Here is an 18,138-nt window from a genome sequence, read left to right as displayed (position 1 = left end):
CATAGTGAAAAAGAAAAAGAAGTATTGGAAAATTCTACAACAGTATTGAAAAATGAAGAAATAAAGAAAAATTAATTAATTAATTGTATATATACGGAGAGAAAAAAAAAACAGAGAAACATGCAAGCACCTTACAAATATGTATCAATACCTCTCTGCTACTAACGCCAAGAAATCCTCTTCCACGGAAAACTTAATCGATGTTATTACTGTGCCAAAAAAAGTGATGATCTTCCGTTATTCCCATAGACTCCCGCAGAGAACGTAACTGCTCCATCTGATAATCACTAAGTGATCCCTTCGTAAAGAACGCCCGTGTGGCATTTAGATTCTGTTTCAGATGTTCCTCCGATCGACACCGCACCAACACACAGAATCCCTGACACAATCCCCACATAATAAGCACATCACTCACACTAAACCCGGGAAAAACGTCCCTCACAATTCTACACAAAACGGGATGCTCCAGCAGCATTGGATTCCCCTTTGCGAGTGGGGAATACTGCTGGAGAATGATCCCACGCGCCTGACAGTAATCACACACCTCCTTCTGCACACATAAAGGGTGGAGTTCAATTTGATTCACCACCGGCCGGCATGTTGTGTTGGTGGAATTAAAAAGTGCACCTTCCGTGCTGTCCGCCGCTAAATGCGCAAAGTGGCGTGGAAGAAAGTTCGACACGCCGACGTGCCGCACAATTCCCTCCCGCTGCAATTCCTCGAGTGCCTCCCAACAGTGCCGTCGGGCGGTGCGGTGGGCGGCGGAATCCCCCACAGCCGCCCCGCCGCACCCCGGCCAGTGCAGCAGGACGACGTCGGCGTAATTCACATCCAACGTCCGTATACTTTGCCGCACACCGGCGGCGACGTGGGCGGCTGTTGGGCCCATCGCCTTTGGGGCGATCTTCACAACAACTACGAACGACTCGCGGCGGACACCGGCGGCCTTAATGCCCCTCGCCACGAGCGCCTCGTTGCGATACGCCGCCGCCGTGTCAATCAGCCGCACTCCCGCCCGCAGCGCCATCGCCACAGCGGCGGTGCAGTCATCGCCGCGGAGTTGATGTGTGCCGATGCCGAACGGCGGTATTCGCATGCCATCAGCGGCCACAAGCCACGGGAGATCATCTTCACACACAGTCGACATGGGATTACTCACCAATAGTAAGAGAGAAAGAGAGAGAGAGGGAGAAAGGGAAGAGGGGGTGGGGGGAAATAATAAAGAAGAATAGATCACTCTCCCAACTCTTTATCATTTTCTTTTTTTTTCCCCTTTTCCTTTCACTTGTAGGGCAATATGTAGGAAGTAAAAATAAACAAAAACAAAATAAACAAAGATCAACTACAAAAGAGTTGACTCAAAACGCAAAGAGAAACCACTTCAGAGGGAAGAAAAAAAATGATGCCACCACCATTTTCGTTTTTTTTTCCTTTTCTTGCTCCTACCCCTTACAGAAGTATGTCTCACTGAGAAGAAAAAAGAATATATATATGTATCACTGCCACAGAAGCTATATTTTCCTAGGTATTGAATGACTAACAATTAAAACGACGTGCACTAACTAGAAAATCATACGAACACTCACGCAATGTAGAAGGTGCAAGCATTAACTGAAAACAATCATCATCCACGCGTGTACTATCCCATCCACCAAATATAATAATTTTACCACGAGAGGATTGTACAGCTGCATGTGAACGACGACCGGCTGGAATACAACTATTTAATGAATCCTCCTGCAGTGACTCATGATGATGATGATGATGATGATGATTATTATTATTATTATTATATGAAAGTGCTGTGTGAACTTGATTAATTATAGAACGACGTCGTTGTAGGGCACCTTTATCCTCGGATGATATATGTAAAGAACCATCCATAGCTAAACAAAGACTTTTAGTCAATCTTTGAGAAAGGACGTAGCCAAAAGGCTGCCATTGTAAAGAAGTAAATTTGAAAATATAAGAATCATCAAGAGTACGACCGCATGGAAACTTATCCGTTCCTCCAAATATAATCATACACTGTGATAAAATACATGCGGTGTGTCCAAATCGTGCAGGTGGTTTAAAATTTCCCCAAACATTTACGGCTCTCCACACAAATGTGGTGAGATTGAGTTCCCACAGCACATTATCCCCCACACGGGAAAAGAGAACTCCACCAAATACATACAAACATCTTTCCATTCTTGTTGTTTCTTTACTTACTTCCATTTCTGTTGTTGTTGGGGATGGATATACAACGGCGGAATGACAATAACGTGGGGCTGGTATTTCAGCCAGAGGATCATCTGAGTTTACACCACTTGTTTGTATACGCCTCCATGCAAATGTTGTTTCATCTAACAACCAAACATCATTTACAGAAGTAACGGCATGTCCACCAAATAAAATTGCCTTTCCATCAGGTATAGGAGTTAATGTGTGAGATCGACGTGCATTTGGCCATAAAGAAGAAGAAGAAGAATATGATGAAAATAAGTTTCTAGTTGTATGAGTATTAGGTGAAGAATCGCTGTTATCGCTATTATTAACAGTTAAATTTGAATAGGTCATGGATGTGAGACGATGAGGTAATGATCCTAGATGAGAAAAGCTAATACGGCGAAATACGGCACGTTGATCATTTAGCAAGTGAAATACAGATATAACATACATTTCATTATACAAATCTGTATTATTAGAACCTCCAAAAATAATAACATTTTTGCCATTTAAACAACAATGAGCCGAATGACCAAATCTCCCACACGGTATATCACCAGAAACTCGCATCTGTGTTGAAACAACTTCGGCATCACGTAGTTGTAGTATCCACGCATCATTCAAACACTCTCTGTTCTTTGATACACCTCCAAAGAGAAAAAGTACATCGGGTTGTATTTCTGTTAGAGAATGACCATAACGTGCAGCAGGACATAAATGTGAATTCTCCCTTAATAGTGTTGCCTCTTCTCCTTCTTGCTCACCACTATGACTACTGCTACTACCACCTGTTATTGCAAAGGCAAGTGTATTGACATCATTAGTATTATTCGTACCTTCTCTGCAACACAAATTGTGTGGACAACATTTCAGTCGGCGGCACTGCAACCGATAAGAAGGGATGGGAACACCACGTGCCACATCACTACTTGTAGTGTTAACGGGTGATTCCACTGGTCCCTCTACCTGATCTGTACCCATCACTTTACATATATATATATATATATATATATATATATATATATATAGATAGATAGGTATAAGATTACGGAAAATATCGTTAGAGAAAACAAATCTGATACGAGAAAAGTAATAGATATAAGAATAATAATAATAATAATAATAATAATAATAATAATAATAATAAACAAAAAAGAATAAGAAGGTTCCTCAACTATTAAGAAGAAAAAAATAGGATGTGATAGGGCTCTTCCACCTCTTATATATGAGTATCTATAACCTTCCTAAACCCTTTTTTTGTGCTTTGTAACACAGAAAAAAGAAAAGGAGAAAATCAAATAAATAACATGTATAACACGACATATCAAAAGACAAAAACAGCAACAATAACTGTAACGTATTTAGTCAATAAACAACGGAAAGAAAATTACACACACACATATATATATATATAAAGACTACCGGTAAACGAAAACACAAGTAGTAGTCTCAATCATATTTTCGTCTTGGTCAAACTCTCTCTCGGCACACAGGTGTGGGCTTCAAGCTTAAAGAGAAATAGTAACTCTTGTTATTATTTCTTTTTCTCCATGGATTTTCACAGAAGAAATTCCATCTACTTTAAGCGATGCACCGATCCACCACAGGCGAAGAGAAAACAAAACCGGAAAGCCAATCAAAATAAATAATAATAAAAAGCGTATTTGACAAGCAAACAAGTAAACGTAACACACATTCAGTTAGGAATACTTTCACAAATAATCATTCAAACCAGCAGAAAAACACAAAAAAACATTTGGTGCCTGGAACAAATCTTAACACCATGGTCGCACAACACCCTCTCTTTCCTTCTCTTTGGTGTTCTCCACTCCATCACTCACTTCAAGAAAAACAAAAATAAAAAAGAAGGAAAGGGGAGCACAGATTGTTGTATATGTGAAAAGAGGGTCGCATAGAAGTAAGGGGTGAAGGAAAGCAAAAAAACAAAAACAAAAGAGTGGGGTGATTCTTTTTCCTTTCTTACTTGTTTACCTGAAGAAGAAAGAAATTGTCTGTAATACACAGGGAACTAAAAACTTAAATAGTAACAAGCAAAAAACATGATATGAAAACATTTTCTGAATGAGGAAAAAAAAAAAAGAAATCCCGAATTTTTCAAAAAATCAAACTCACCTAAAGTATTTTTCTCTTTTCATTACAAGAACGAAAGGTATTCTAAAGGAAATATGAGAATGAAATTGTCTAATCATATATATATATATATATATATATATATGGACCTTACCTTGAATCACTTTCCTCTTTTGATGGGAGTAAATTTCTCCCTGGTTCATTCTCGCAGTCGAGAGAACTCGGACTGCGTTTCGGCTCGAAAATTTCCTCAATCTGCTCCAATGACAATCCCTTCGTCTCGACCACAAAGAACTGAATAAACAGTGCGGAGAGGGCAATACAGCCGCAGAGCACACTGAAGGTCCCCCCCACGCCAATCGATCCCATTAGCGAGGGAAATGCCTGCGAGACCACCGCATTGGAGGCCCAATTACTCATCGTCGCCACTGAGGCGGCGGAGGTGCGGAGGTGATTCGGGAATATTTCGCCCATCACAACCCACGGCATCGTCCCGAGTCCGGGGGCAAACACGGCGAGGTAAACGCCCAGCAGCGCGAGAAACACCCACCCGCCGGTGGCGTAGGAGACTCGATGCCCCAGAGAGAATCCAACGGCAGTCATGCCGACGGTAATGCAAAAGCAGCCGTAGGCGCTTGCCTGCAAGAGGAGTCGCCGTCCCCATCGGTCCACCGTAAAGGAGGTGAGTATGGTGAAGATGGTGTTTATTCCAGCAAGTGGGATAGACAATATAACGGGGGTTGTGGGGTCCTTAAAGCCGGCATCGTATAAAATCACAGAGCTGTAGTACATGATCGTATTAATACCAGAAAACTGCTGTACCACATGAAGCATACACCCAATAAACATACGTTTCCGCAAAGCCTTTTTAAACAGACCGCGGTAATTCAATGAAACCGGCTCCGCGTCAACAGAGTCCTCCACATCACAGATATCAATATCAAACTTGGCCGCCACTTCACGTGCCATTTCAACCTTACCACATGAGAGTAACCAACGTGGACTTTCAGGTAGAAAGAGCACAAGGCCAATGAGTTGAATTATTGCTGGAAGTGCACCAATACCAAGAGCCACACGCCAGCCAAGATTCACAGGTGTAAACTTTACCAATACAGCTGTAACCGCAGATGCCACAAATTGTGCTCCCGTGAGACAAATACTGTTAAATACGACTGTAGCACCACGTTCAGCTGCTGGAGTAATCTCTGCCAAATAAACAGGAACTGTAGCGGAACTGATACCAATACCAAGACCAACAACAGCGCGTCCTACCAGTACCATCTCCACACCATTAGCAGCAGCCATGAGAACGGATCCAACAATAAAAAGTACATCCGCAATCGCAAGGCAAGGACGACGTCCCCAGCGTGAAGAGATGAGTGCCGGAATACATGCACCAACAAATGCACCGGCAATGGCAATACTTACAATAAGACCGACAACCCAGGAATACTGAGATAATCCAAAGTGGTCCTTCATCTGGAATACCGCACCATTGATGACACTTGTATCATACCCAAAGAGAAAACCGCCAAGAGCGGCGAACAACTTTAGACTCAACCGCATATTTATATATATGCTTTTTTTTTACCCTTTCGTACTTTTTCTTTTCTTTCCCTTATGTTTTTTGGTTTTTTTCTTTTTAAGTTAGAGTGAGTAGATTTTCGGCTCCTAGTTTTTTTCCCTTTTTTTTTCTAACAACAACAACAAAAAAAAATGGTCAAAGGAATAAAAGAATATATTTTATCGATACAATTGGTATACCAGGTATGCCAAGAACAAGAGTAGGAAAACTGTTAAACGCAAAAAAAAAAAACACACGCACACACAAACAAATACAAAGCATAAATGCATAAGTAAAGAGTGAAAAATAGGAAAAGAAAATATCATCTTTTGGAATAAGTGGGACACAGAGAGCGATACCATAAAATACACAGACACACATAGTAATAGACCACATTTATATACGTCTATGCTGATATGCAGAATTGACCGGTAAAATTAAATATTGCCTTAAAAAAGACATCTTACTCTTTTTTTTCGTCCTATTTTTTTGTTGATATATTAAAAGAAAAAAAAGAAGGTTTCTTTCATTAAGTTACCTTTCTTCACTGGTTAATCTCCTCTTTGGAGGTACAATGGTGTGAGAAACGTTACTTTCTCTTAGTAACTTTGTCTAACTTCATCTATTCTTAACGTTACCAAAGCATATATATATATATATATATATGTATATATATCCACAGATAAATCAAAAAAATTAATAATAAATTGTACTCTACCAGATTCCATAGATGATCTACATGTATTGGTTATTCAGGGTGACTGCATACATTACGCACCTTTTCATTTCCCAAGCCCAGACTAGAATAATACAGAAATTATCATCATCAATAACAAAATGAATAAAAAAAAAGGAAACAATACCACCCATGTATTATATATATATATAATAAGGAAAATAAAAACACACATATCGCAGAAACACAAGAACAGTCTTGTTGGGTCTTGAATGTAAGCCAAACGCCAATATGTAAAGAAATTCCAGTGTTATGAGCAGGAGAAAAAAAAGAAAACACACACACACATATACACGAACGTAAATAAATTTGCATCTACAAGAAAAAAAAACATAGCCCCGGGTTAAGAGTCGCACTTTGCACAAATGCAAGCCACCCGGACTAGATGATCTAAAAGACAATAAATCATGTGAAAAAAGTGAATATAACAAAGCAGTGAAAAATTGCAGAATGTACAAATTGAAATGCGCAGATCCTTTTTTTCTAGCAAGTGTCAAACACTCTTTGTATGCCTCCAACAACGATCCAAACGAAGAGAAACTAGTTAACGAAGGATTCTGCTCTACGTTTGGTGTGGTATCAACTACACCTTATTGTCTATTAGACTCTACTCCATTCATAACAGCCATCACATCCCTCTCTTCGTATTTTTTATTTCTTATTGTTTCTTTTTTTTTTTAAGTTAGTTTTCCCCTTTCCATCTCCATCGTTAAACAACACCCCTCTAAGGGTGTGTTCTGCAATACCCATCTTCCCCCACATCTGTATTAGAATGAGAGACACTATGATGATTGTTATTGTTATTGTTATTGTTGTTATTGTGTGCATCTCCAGTATTCATTGGATAGGCGCAGCACACATCCAACAACGGTGGCAATGCGTCTGGGGCCGTCATGCTCAACTGCGGTGATGTCATTGTTCTTTTCCACTGCTGCAATGAAATGTCATGATCCTCATGAATGGAGTTTCCATCTATTTTATCGAGACTCTCATTCAGTTGACAGCGAATTGGTTGCTGTGGAGAATTAAAAAGCATTTTTCGAACACTTGGGGAATCCGCATCGCAACGGCAGGAGTGACTTTCATCTCCAAACAATACACGCGGTTCCGTTGGCCCACCACCACCAACAATACTAATACCAATATTATTATTGTTGTCATTTTTATTAGTAACGCTAGTATTACTAGCAGCGGCAGCATGTGTAGAAAGACCTCTACTACCAGCAAATACATTTCTTTCAAATAATATGTTCGTTCGTGTATTTCCAAGTGTAAAGTTAGACGAAGGAGTGAGTCTTGGGGCTCTACTCTGCGACCCCATAGCAGCCCCGCATGGCTTAACAGAAGTAGCAGGACTAAAACATAATGCGATGGGCGAAAGTGCGGGTCCAATTGTTCGTGCGGTTTCATCCCGTCCTTGTGTATTAACACCAGCGGCACATGAAGAGACAGACAAACGTCTGGCGGCTGTGCAATTGCCCCATCCACCACTTAAAAATGAACGGCGACGGGAGTTATCAATACTATCATGATGATAATACATGCGGGCAGACTGTAGCGAAAGGCTGGGAGTGGCACTAATAGAGGAAGACCATGTACTGTATTGCTGACAGGAAAGGGAGAAACTTATATCGGATGGATTTAATCCAAAATTACATCGTGAAGTACCACCATTATTACCATTATTATTATTATTATCATTAGTAGTAGTAGTAGTAGTGGTACCGGCTTCTCCAACATCTGCTCTTGATCGCTTCGTTGGAGTTGTAGAAATTGGTCGGAATGTAAGATTTTTAGGATCCACAGAAAGTTTACAACGTGATCGAAGCGGAAATGTTACTTCTGCATTTTCGCAGTCAAGGCCATACTTTTCTCTTATAGGGTCAAAAAACAAATGTTTTAATGCTTCCGATGCGGTTAGCCGTTTACGAGGATCAAGTGCGAGAAGACGTCTTAAAAAATCAAGAAATTCCGCAGATGGTGCACATAAACTATCAAACAATGTCGTTTCACGGGTATTCTCTGGATAGTGTTGAAAATCAGTTCCCAACTTTGCACAAATTTGATGAAGAACTTGTAAATCTGTTGATCCACAAAAGGCAACAGATCCAGTAGCGAGTTCAAATACAGTACAACCCAGTGCCCACATATCACATGCTAAATAATCCTCTGCAACTCCCATCAATTGTTCTGGGGATTTGTAATATAATGTTCCTCTACCGCTTCCTACATTTTTGCTTTCATGTATGAAATGTGCAGCACTAAAATCCCCAAGTGTGGCTTTTACGCATTCTTTTTCTTTTTTAAAGTTAGAAAGATTTTGTTTCTGTTGTATATCATCCCTAGCATAATTATTATTCTTACCTCTACTACCACTATTACTATTCAGATGTTCCATACCACCATACATCGAAGCAGAAACTTCTCTAACTGATGTATCGACTACAATTTTTGCAGTATCCACTCGTTTTAGTAAAATATTACTTGGTTTAATATCACGATGGGCTATACCACGTTTATGCAGATGAAAAATAGCACTAGTTACTCCATGAAGAAGTGGACGGAGAATATCTTCCAACATGAATGCCGTATTAGCAGCACGAAGTTCCCTACCAAGATCACTATCCATAAGTTCCATTGCAAAAAATGTGACTCGGTTTGAATTCGTATAACTTCCCAGAAACTTTACAATGTGTTGATGTGGACCAAGATACTGAAGAATAGTACTTTCAGAGGGAAGATGTACAACTTTGGGTGGCTTTACCCATATTGGTAATTTTCGTGTACTCTCAGTGTGTAATTCTTCTTTATGTAAAAAACCACTTTCGTTCTCTTCCTCATCGTCGTATGGTTGTGAATATTCTGCTTCCGATTCTGTTTCTTCCTTTTGTATTCCTTTATCAGTATTATTATTATTAATACCATCATCCTCTTCTTCATTATCTATTCCCTCATTGTCATTGAATAAATCACAGCAATGTTCCCCATCATCTGGGAAAGCCGTAGAAGAAGAGGAAACAGCAGCAGCACCAGCAATCGCAATATCAGAATGGTTTCCATCCGGTGTAACTGTTAAAGACTGCAGTGGATGATGATGATGATATGTGAATGGCATATCTTTTACAGGCGTATCTGCTGCTGTTACTCCCTTTGCAAAGAGTCGTTTTACCGCTACTAATTCATGTGTGTGTTTGTGCTGCGCAAGAAATACCGTTCCACTACTGCCAGATCCAAGTTTTAATTTACACACCTCAAACTCAAACCCCGTCTGAACATCACAGAAACTCAACGCCATTTATATTACTACCCGTATATCAGTTGAACTATTTCTTTATTTTCTTTCTATTTCGTTATACCTATATATATATATATATATATATATATATATATATATATATATATATATCAGTTTCTGTGTCCTTGTGGGTAATTATAGGCCTAATGCCTCTTATACCTCTACGTGTTTATTTGCCCTAACGAGAAATAAAAAAAAGTAGTAATAATAATAATAATAATGGTGGTGGGGACGAAAAAACTAAAAAAAAAACCGTACAACCCACTACAACGTTCCTCCCACTTTTTTTTGTTCCCCTATAGAAATAAATATAAACCAAAGATGACAAGCAAGATAAAGAGAAGAATACAAGTAGGAAAAAAGTCATAAAATAAAAGTAAGAATATATAAAGAACAGAATAGAGTTTTTTTTGTCATTTGTGTTCTTTATATTTTCTTATTGTTTCTTTCGTTCCACCTATTGCACAAGAAAGAAAAGACCTTTTTCCAGATCTTCTTACACGCAAGCATGCATACATAAACATTTAAACAAGGAAGAAGGATAAAAAAAAAATACACCCTCACCTCTTCTCTCTCTTCTTAAGAGATTAAGGGAACCGATTAATAACATAAACTGCATATTATTTTGTTTTAGTATTATTATTACCATTATTATAGTGATTATCTTTCTTCTTCTTCTCCTCCTGCTCCTTTAACCACTCACACTAAATAAGGCACTATCACTATTAACACTTGTATTATCGTTCATCTCACTCAATTGCAGCAATTGCACTCTCTGCTGTGCATTTCGTACGCGGCGCTGTGCGATAAGTGCATCCATGCAAATTATAAAAGAACCCTCAGTTGTACAATTGGAGGCGATAGACGCGAGAACTTCTTCGCGAAAGAGTTCATGCACTACTTGTTGCACAGAACAACTTTTTCCACTTCTTCGATTTATTGTACTAGCGGCGTTTGTTTCCTCTAGAAAGAGTCGACAAATAAGACGACGTAGTGGTATACTCATCGTATCATCATTTAACAAACTCCACAATGCCAGTAATTTATTACGTGAAGGCACATGTACTTCAACCATTGCGGTAGAACCAACGGTATTACACGCATAATATGCATATTGCCGTAATACACTACGTAACTGTGCGGTATGCGATGTACTTTCTAATGGAATACAAACACGTGAGACATGACTTTTTGCGTTGAGTCGAACCATATTTAATACCCACAGTGCCGTACTACTGTTATTATTATTATTATTATCTTTAAATACTTCCCTGATGAATTGCTGTACGGTGGCAAAGTGTACCCCACAGTCCAATGCCGCCGCACAAATAGGAATACAATGAGCCGGTGTAACAATCCCCAATGATATATTTCTATTTCTATTTCTTTCCTTTATTTTTCTGTTTCTTATTTCTATTGGTATTGTTGTATTTGCGGCACGTAAGAGGGCGAGTGAACGGTGTCCCATCCACGCCTCCCGCCGCCCACCCACACCGTCCCGCATTGCAATAGACACAACTTCAACAGCATTCTCAAATGTGATTGGGTGTTTTGTAAAGAAAAGCGCATGTGAATAGTGCACAACTGAGAGATGATTCCACACCACACGTGCCGCATCTGCAGTACGGCCAACACGTCGCAGTCGTCGTAATAACGGTAAACAACAATTCATAAATATACGATGTACGCGAAAGCTGTGAAACGTCAAGGCATATGTGGAGAATACCATTATTGGTGAAATACCAATATGACAGAGTAATGCTGGATGGCGTAAGAGCATGCGACTCCACATACGTCTGGAAGAGGAACGTGGGGATTGAAGTTGGGTTATAAAATAACGACGCAATCGACATATCGCTTCTTTTTCTTTTTTTACTTTCTTCGTATCTACATTTCGAACATATCGTGTACAGAGTAAATGCAGTAAAAGTGTTGTTTCATAGGCATATCGAATACATGGTGACTGTGAGAGTAAACCACGTTCTAACTCCGCCCATTCATCCCTTAGCGGTTCAAGTTGCTTATGTCTATATAAACGTCTCATCTCACTACGTGGCGTACTGAGAATCTCTGCTGGTGTGCATTGTGTGGGTTGTCTAAACCCGCATGCAAAGACAGACCCTACTTGTGGTAATAATCGTACATCATATAATGGACTCCGCTCCACTACACGGTGAAAGTCCTCCTGTAATTCAAATGGAATAAGATAAGAAGTGTGTATTCCTTCCATTGTTGTTGTTGTTGTGGTGGTCGCTATTGAGACGGCGTTAATCCATGTAAGTTTTTCATACACCGGCACTAGAGATTCATCCTGCACGATGAGTTGATGCACCGCCTTTACAAGCAATACACGTATTCGTTGTGGCCCAAGTGCAGAGAACATTCCCCGTCGTTCTGTCAATATATCGGCTGTAGAGGCATTACTTGATAATACCTCTTCTTCTCTTTCTCCTCTCACTATTACAGTCGATGTATTGTTATTAATAGTACTACTATTATTATTATTATTATTATTATTATTATTATTATTATTACCAGGCTGTTGTCCTTGACGTTTCTGTTCTAACAACTCCCGATGTAGAATAGATATCACGTTACGTAGTGTCTCTACATCTCCAATAACACCAAGTGTCTTCAGTGCCCGTTGTAAATGTCTTGTGGCGCGAAGTTTAGATCGCATGCGAATATATCTTTTGGGATATTGCCATGTATTTAATACATCCACCGCCATTGGGCCTTTACCGGCCTTTAAAAGAATTGCCACGCTCTCAGCCGCTAGTGAAAGTGGAAGTTCACTTAATCGCATCTCAACATTTGTAGTACTATCAAGTTGAGAGAAGTGCATGACTTGCAGTGCTCCACGCCATGTATCACTAACACGATGTAAAGTTTGTGTTGAAGAACTAATTTTCATTTTCGTTTCTTCATTTTCATTTTCTTCTGTTTTCACGCCTTTTGCGGAGTTTACGATGCGTGCGGCTTGCTGTACAACTTCATCAGGACTTCTACGCCCTGCTGGTGCTAAACGGCTCGTTAATCCAGAAATAGAAGAAAGTGAAACCGAAGAAGAAGAAGCGATTGAAGTTCGCTGAGATGCACAAATAGCAGCCCGTTGACTAACTTTTTCTAAAGCCGCCAACCAACTCATCTATTTATTTACTTACTGCCACTGCTGCTCTTCTTAATAATAATAATAATAATAATAATAATAATAATAATAATAATAATAATAATAATAATAATAATAATAATAATAATGCTAGCTATCTATCTGTTTATCTATTACTATTACTAATATAATAAAATGTGTTCAATAAAGAGAGACATGGTGAGTGCCAAAAAAGAAAAAAAGAAGAGAAAAAATGAAAAACAAACAAATCTCAAGTGAAAGTATATGATAATATCCAATAGAAAGAGGTATTCATCTTCCTATATTTATATTTATATCTCTCTCCTATACTCTTACCCTGGTTTTTTTCTCTATTTCACTTCTTTTATACGTCACACAATACATGTGGTCTCACGAACTGGTGCTGAGGTGATCAACACTAATCATCACAGCCTTTTTCGTTTTCACCACTTCTCTTTTATTTCTTTTCCTCTTTTGTCTTACTTCTTAATTGCAGAAAGAAAGAAACATCATTAACAAAGCAAAAAAGAAAAGCAAAAGAAAAACGCAGACACACCAAACAGAAGCAACATCAAAGAAAACATGCGAGAATGGAGTACAGAAAAAGTACAATAGCAATACCGCAAAATATTAGTTGAAATAGAAACGGTAGAACTTTTTCCTTCTCAATAGAACTCATTTCTTTTTTTTAGTTTTCTACTATTGGTATAAATAAAGATATATAAACATATATCTGTATACCCATGGTAAAGCTGACCCTGTAAAAGAGCAGTTGAGTACACAAAAAAATGTATACACGCATATATATATATATATATATATATATATATATATATATATATATATATATATATATAAAATGAAAGTGCAAAAGCGAAAAAAAAAAACAATTTGGCTAAGAAATCTAGTTTGTAGTGGACACAAATAAAACACTGAGTGTTTTATATATTAAGAAAAAAAATCGTATTGTTTTTTTTTCATTTTTATTATTTTTTCTAATTTTTTTTCTTCTCTACCTCAACATATTTCTCTTCGTTTTTTTTTGTCTACTTGAATGTAAATAAATGAAATTGTGAAGTGGTGTATTTGTGAGGTATTGTGAATAAAGTCAAACAGAAATGGTATATATATATATATATATATATATATATATATATATATATTTATATTTATTTCCATTCTCATTATGTTCTTTCGTTTGGTATTATTATTATTATTATTATTATTATTATTATTATTATTATTATTAATTTAATCTCTTTATTCTCCATTACCACATTTTCTTCGTTGTTTTGCGTTTCTACCATTTCCCCCACGCAACCATCACCTTTCGTTTACTTTTTTTCTTTATTACAAAAGAGAACTTACATCCAAAGAACGTCTGCGGTAGATACAACAAAGGAAACAAAACAAAGAAAACATATTCAGTGCTTAAAAAGCAAACTGAAGCTGAAATACAGACATAGAGAGAAACAAATAAACCCTCATACATATAGAAGTTTTTATGGAAAATAGGTGAGAAATAATAATAATAATAATAATAATAATAATAATAATAATAATAATAATAATAATAATAATAATAATAATAATATGAGTAATAATAATAATAATAATAATAATAATAATAATAATAATAATAATAATAATAATAATAATAATAATAATAATAATAATAATAATAATAATAATAATAATAATATGAGTAATAATAATAATAATAATAATAATAATAATAATAATAATAATAATAATAATAATAATAATAATAATAATAATAATAATAATAATAATAATAATAATAATAATAATAATAATAATAATAATAATAATAATAATAATAATAATAATAATAATAATAATAATAATAATAATAATAATAAATAAAGGAAGAATAAACAGCAGAAAAAGATAAAACAATGATACCAAAAAGAGAAAACAAGAGTTTCCATATAGAGAAAAATGAAATGCGATTGTAAAGTGAGAGATGTGAAGAAGAAGAAGATCACAAAAAAAAAACATATAATAGAATCCCAAAAGTAATCAATTCCAGTTGTATTACAGTGGCCATGATCGACGTAGGTCTTGTTTATTTTCATATAAATGTTGGAGTGGATTAAGAAGCCAATCATCAACTGATTTCTTTGGTTTATCTGGTGTTGGTGAGATGAGAACAGAACGTGTAGAAAAGAGATCTGGCGACATCGCACCTTTTTCTTCAGCACTATCATCGGGATCACTAAACATATCTTCTGGTGTCGCAGCAGTCGTTTGTGAATCCTCCAGCGGTGTTCTTTCAGTTCGTTGATGCCTTTTCTTTTCACCTGCGTTGACAGTAGTATCTTTAGTATCTTCATTAGCGGGAGAAACAAGATTTGTAGAGAAACCGCTTCTTTTACCAGTATTAGTATTATTATCATCACTTTCTACCTCGCCAGTATTAGACATTTCATTCTCTGATTTTGATAGAGTAGTGGCTGTATCGTTTGCTTCTAACGTTTTCTTCTCCTGTGGTAATTGTGCTTGCCATGCAAATACAGGGTTTATGGTATGGGTGAGTTGCGGTAAGGGATCCAGTGCACGATAAACAATCTCACTATTATCCACTTGACTTGAAATATTAGTTATGTGAAGAGCAGTTTCTTCTTCTTTCTTTCCTTTTTCTACCTCTGCTATTTGATTGGGTGGAAGAGTGATACTGCGTGCATTCTTAGACTGTTCGCCAGTAACAACATCTTCGTACTTTTTCTCTTCATCGTATTGCTGCTCTTCTAGAATCTGCACCCTCACGTCAGAGACTGTAATTGCGGAATCAATTAAGAGTGGTAATTGTAAAGCATCTGCATCATGACCAACACCCACATTACGTTCAGGACTCTTTTTAACGACATCCATCTTATTTTGATCTTTAAACACACCTCCATCCTTTTCTTCTTCACCATCGTCATCTCGTTTTTCTTTTTCTTCTTCTTCTTCTTCTTCTTCTTCAAGAATGAGGCTCACTGAAGCAATACTAACACCGATGTAACCACTACTACCAGTAGCTTTTTCACCTGCTTTCTTACTACTACTAATGATATTGTTTTTATTTTCCTCGTCATTATCATCATCGTCAAAGACTTGCTCTACTGTATCCCTATGTTCTGCCTCACTACTGGAATCTGGCATGCATTGACTCTGAAACTGTGATACGAAACTCTCCAAGTGTAAAGAGCCTTTATGGGGTGAGTGAGACTCATCCATGGCGTTTGAATACGACGGTGAAAAAAGACTATTCATACCATTACGCGGTGAACTACCACTACCACACCCAAAAAAGACTACTTCGCCAATATCATGACGTAATGGCAACGGTGGTTCTGTTGAGACACCACCACCTCTTGACTCTAAAGAACCACGACAAGATGGATCACCATGTAGCGGTCCACTTGATTTATCAGTAATATCAGAGACGACTTTTTCAAGACTATAACTTTCAGTATCTCCACTCACAACACATGCATCATCTCTAAAGGAAGTTCCTGGAGCTGGAACTACGGGATGATGTAATGTTTGCTGATCCTGTGTTGGTGTTGCCGTATATCGAGGTTCCTGCGAGAGTGAAGGACGTAAATACCAGTTTCTTGGAATAACAGATTCTGGAATTTCACCCATTTTAGAACATCGAGGTGGTGGTGCCTTTGGAGGTTCCTCATCAATTAAACGATGTACATAGGATGCCAATCGTTTAGGCACAATCCTACTACACACTCGTGCTGCTCTATTACACCACTGTGGAATTTTAAGCTTTTGCGTGGTCGAGAGCAGGTCACAGAATCGCTGAGCAAAGTGATTGCAGTTGTGATTAAGAATATGATACTCCTCACTCCTCCACTCATTCTCCAATCGGTGCAGAATCGTATCCACCTGCTGCGGGGAAAGTGTTGTAACACCAAGAAAGAGTGTGCGATGTAATGTACCGGCGGCCTCGCCCGGACAGACGTGAAAGAGTCCAGAGGCGTTTGTGGGATCGATCGTCTCACCGTAGCCCCACTCAAAGCCGTAGACCACCACTCCGCAGTGATAGACACCCAGACCGAGTTTACCCAATGTGCGATTTTGCTCCAGCAGACTGTAGACGTTAAGCCGCACGGGTACTTCCACGACCCGTTGTGGAATCAACGCAGGGGGAGTGCAGCGGCGTAGTCCACTGTGTTGTATTTTCCCCTCCGTTTGCTTATCTGCCACAACATCATCATCGTTGTGGCAACAACATATGGGCATTTGCCCCCTCTTCTTTGATTTTCGTTTCAGTTTTTCCCCTTTTCTCGTTTTTGGTGGTATCGTTTTTTTATTGATTATTGTTTATTTCTGTTTGTTTGACGGTTTCTAATGATCTATAATAATATATGCACTTTGTATCAACACACAAACACAACAACAACTAACATACAAGTCCGTATAATATATATTTATTTAATTTGGATGCTAGTTTGTGTGTAGTCACCCACAGATGCTACCCGCCAGTTGGTGGGTGAGAAGTAGGCGATGTGCTGTAACACACATACACATATATACAGAGAGAGATAAAAGGGAAGAAAAGAAAAGAAAAGAAACATGAAAACCACAAAAAAAAAATGATACTACCAGAGATTAAATATGTATGTGTGCTCTTTTTTTTTCATGTTGTTGTCGTGCTTGCCATACATATGTATGGGAGAGATCCTAGTTGGAAGAACGTTATCTAAGTAAGATATATAAAGAAATCACATGTATCAGGATGAATGTGTTTGTATGTATAATTTCCATTTAATAATCACACACAAGTACACACAGACTTTGAAGAAAAACATTATATAATTTCATCATCGCCACAATCAAAGGAACTATGGGGAAGGAAAGGGGAAAAAAGACAGCAGTAAATAATAAAGAAGAGTGGTAGATTTAAAAAGATGAAAAAAAATACCAATAAAGGCCGTCAGAGTCCTAAAGCGAACATGAAATAACATCATTTTCTCCGAAAGAGCCAATGGAAGAGGGATGCTACTCTCATCTTCCCTTCATCATATTTCTTGATTCCTAGTCCTCTGAACGTCTCATTTTACACACATATATATATTCGTCCCTCCAGG

At 37.8% G+C, this 18,138-nt stretch overlaps 6 protein-coding genes across 6 annotated transcripts; all 6 read right to left on the bottom strand.

Annotated features, from left to right (window-relative positions):
* Nucleotides 1-193: 193 nt before the first annotated feature.
* Nucleotides 194-1,147, bottom strand: LSM04_008441 (NADP-dependent oxidoreductase domain; the record flags this gene model as incomplete). The annotated part of the gene is made up of 1 exon (XM_067337923.1): nt 194-1,147. One exon carries the CDS (start codon nt 1,145-1,147, stop codon nt 194-196), a length of 954 nt encoding a protein of 317 aa, XP_067190875.1.
* A 389-nt stretch (nt 1,148-1,536) lies between these two features.
* LSM04_000674 (uncharacterized protein) lies at nt 1,537-3,192 on the bottom strand (the record flags this gene model as incomplete). The annotated part of the gene is made up of 1 exon (XM_067337922.1): nt 1,537-3,192. One exon carries the CDS (start codon nt 3,190-3,192, stop codon nt 1,537-1,539), a length of 1,656 nt encoding a protein of 551 aa, XP_067190614.1.
* A 1,260-nt stretch (nt 3,193-4,452) lies between these two features.
* On the bottom strand, nt 4,453-5,868 carry LSM04_007046 (Major facilitator; the record flags this gene model as incomplete). Its single annotated transcript, XM_067337921.1, has 1 exon — nt 4,453-5,868. One exon carries the CDS (start codon nt 5,866-5,868, stop codon nt 4,453-4,455), a length of 1,416 nt encoding a protein of 471 aa, XP_067190834.1.
* Nucleotides 5,869-7,326: 1,458 nt separating this feature from the next.
* LSM04_002757 (Protein kinase domain) lies at nt 7,327-9,897 on the bottom strand (the record flags this gene model as incomplete). Its single annotated transcript, XM_067337920.1, has 1 exon — nt 7,327-9,897. The coding sequence occupies one exon, from the start codon at nt 9,895-9,897 to the stop codon at nt 7,327-7,329; it is 2,571 nt and encodes an 856-aa protein (XP_067190693.1).
* Nucleotides 9,898-10,588: 691 nt separating this feature from the next.
* On the bottom strand, nt 10,589-13,045 carry LSM04_004216 (uncharacterized protein; the record flags this gene model as incomplete). The annotated part of the gene is made up of 1 exon (XM_067337919.1): nt 10,589-13,045. One exon carries the CDS (start codon nt 13,043-13,045, stop codon nt 10,589-10,591), a length of 2,457 nt encoding a protein of 818 aa, XP_067190743.1.
* A 2,040-nt stretch (nt 13,046-15,085) lies between these two features.
* On the bottom strand, nt 15,086-17,290 carry LSM04_002733 (PPPDE putative peptidase domain; the record flags this gene model as incomplete). The annotated part of the gene is made up of 1 exon (XM_067337916.1): nt 15,086-17,290. The coding sequence occupies one exon, from the start codon at nt 17,288-17,290 to the stop codon at nt 15,086-15,088; it is 2,205 nt and encodes a 734-aa protein (XP_067190691.1).
* Nucleotides 17,291-18,138: the final 848 nt, after the last annotated feature.

Source organism: Trypanosoma melophagium (genome assembly GCF_022059095.1).
Source record: "Trypanosoma melophagium isolate St. Kilda chromosome Unknown ctg26segment0, whole genome shotgun sequence".
Taxonomy (NCBI): Eukaryota; Euglenozoa; class Kinetoplastea; order Trypanosomatida; family Trypanosomatidae; genus Trypanosoma; species Trypanosoma melophagium.
Note: the sequence above shows the minus strand (reverse complement) of the source record. Positions and strands in the feature narration are given on the sequence as shown.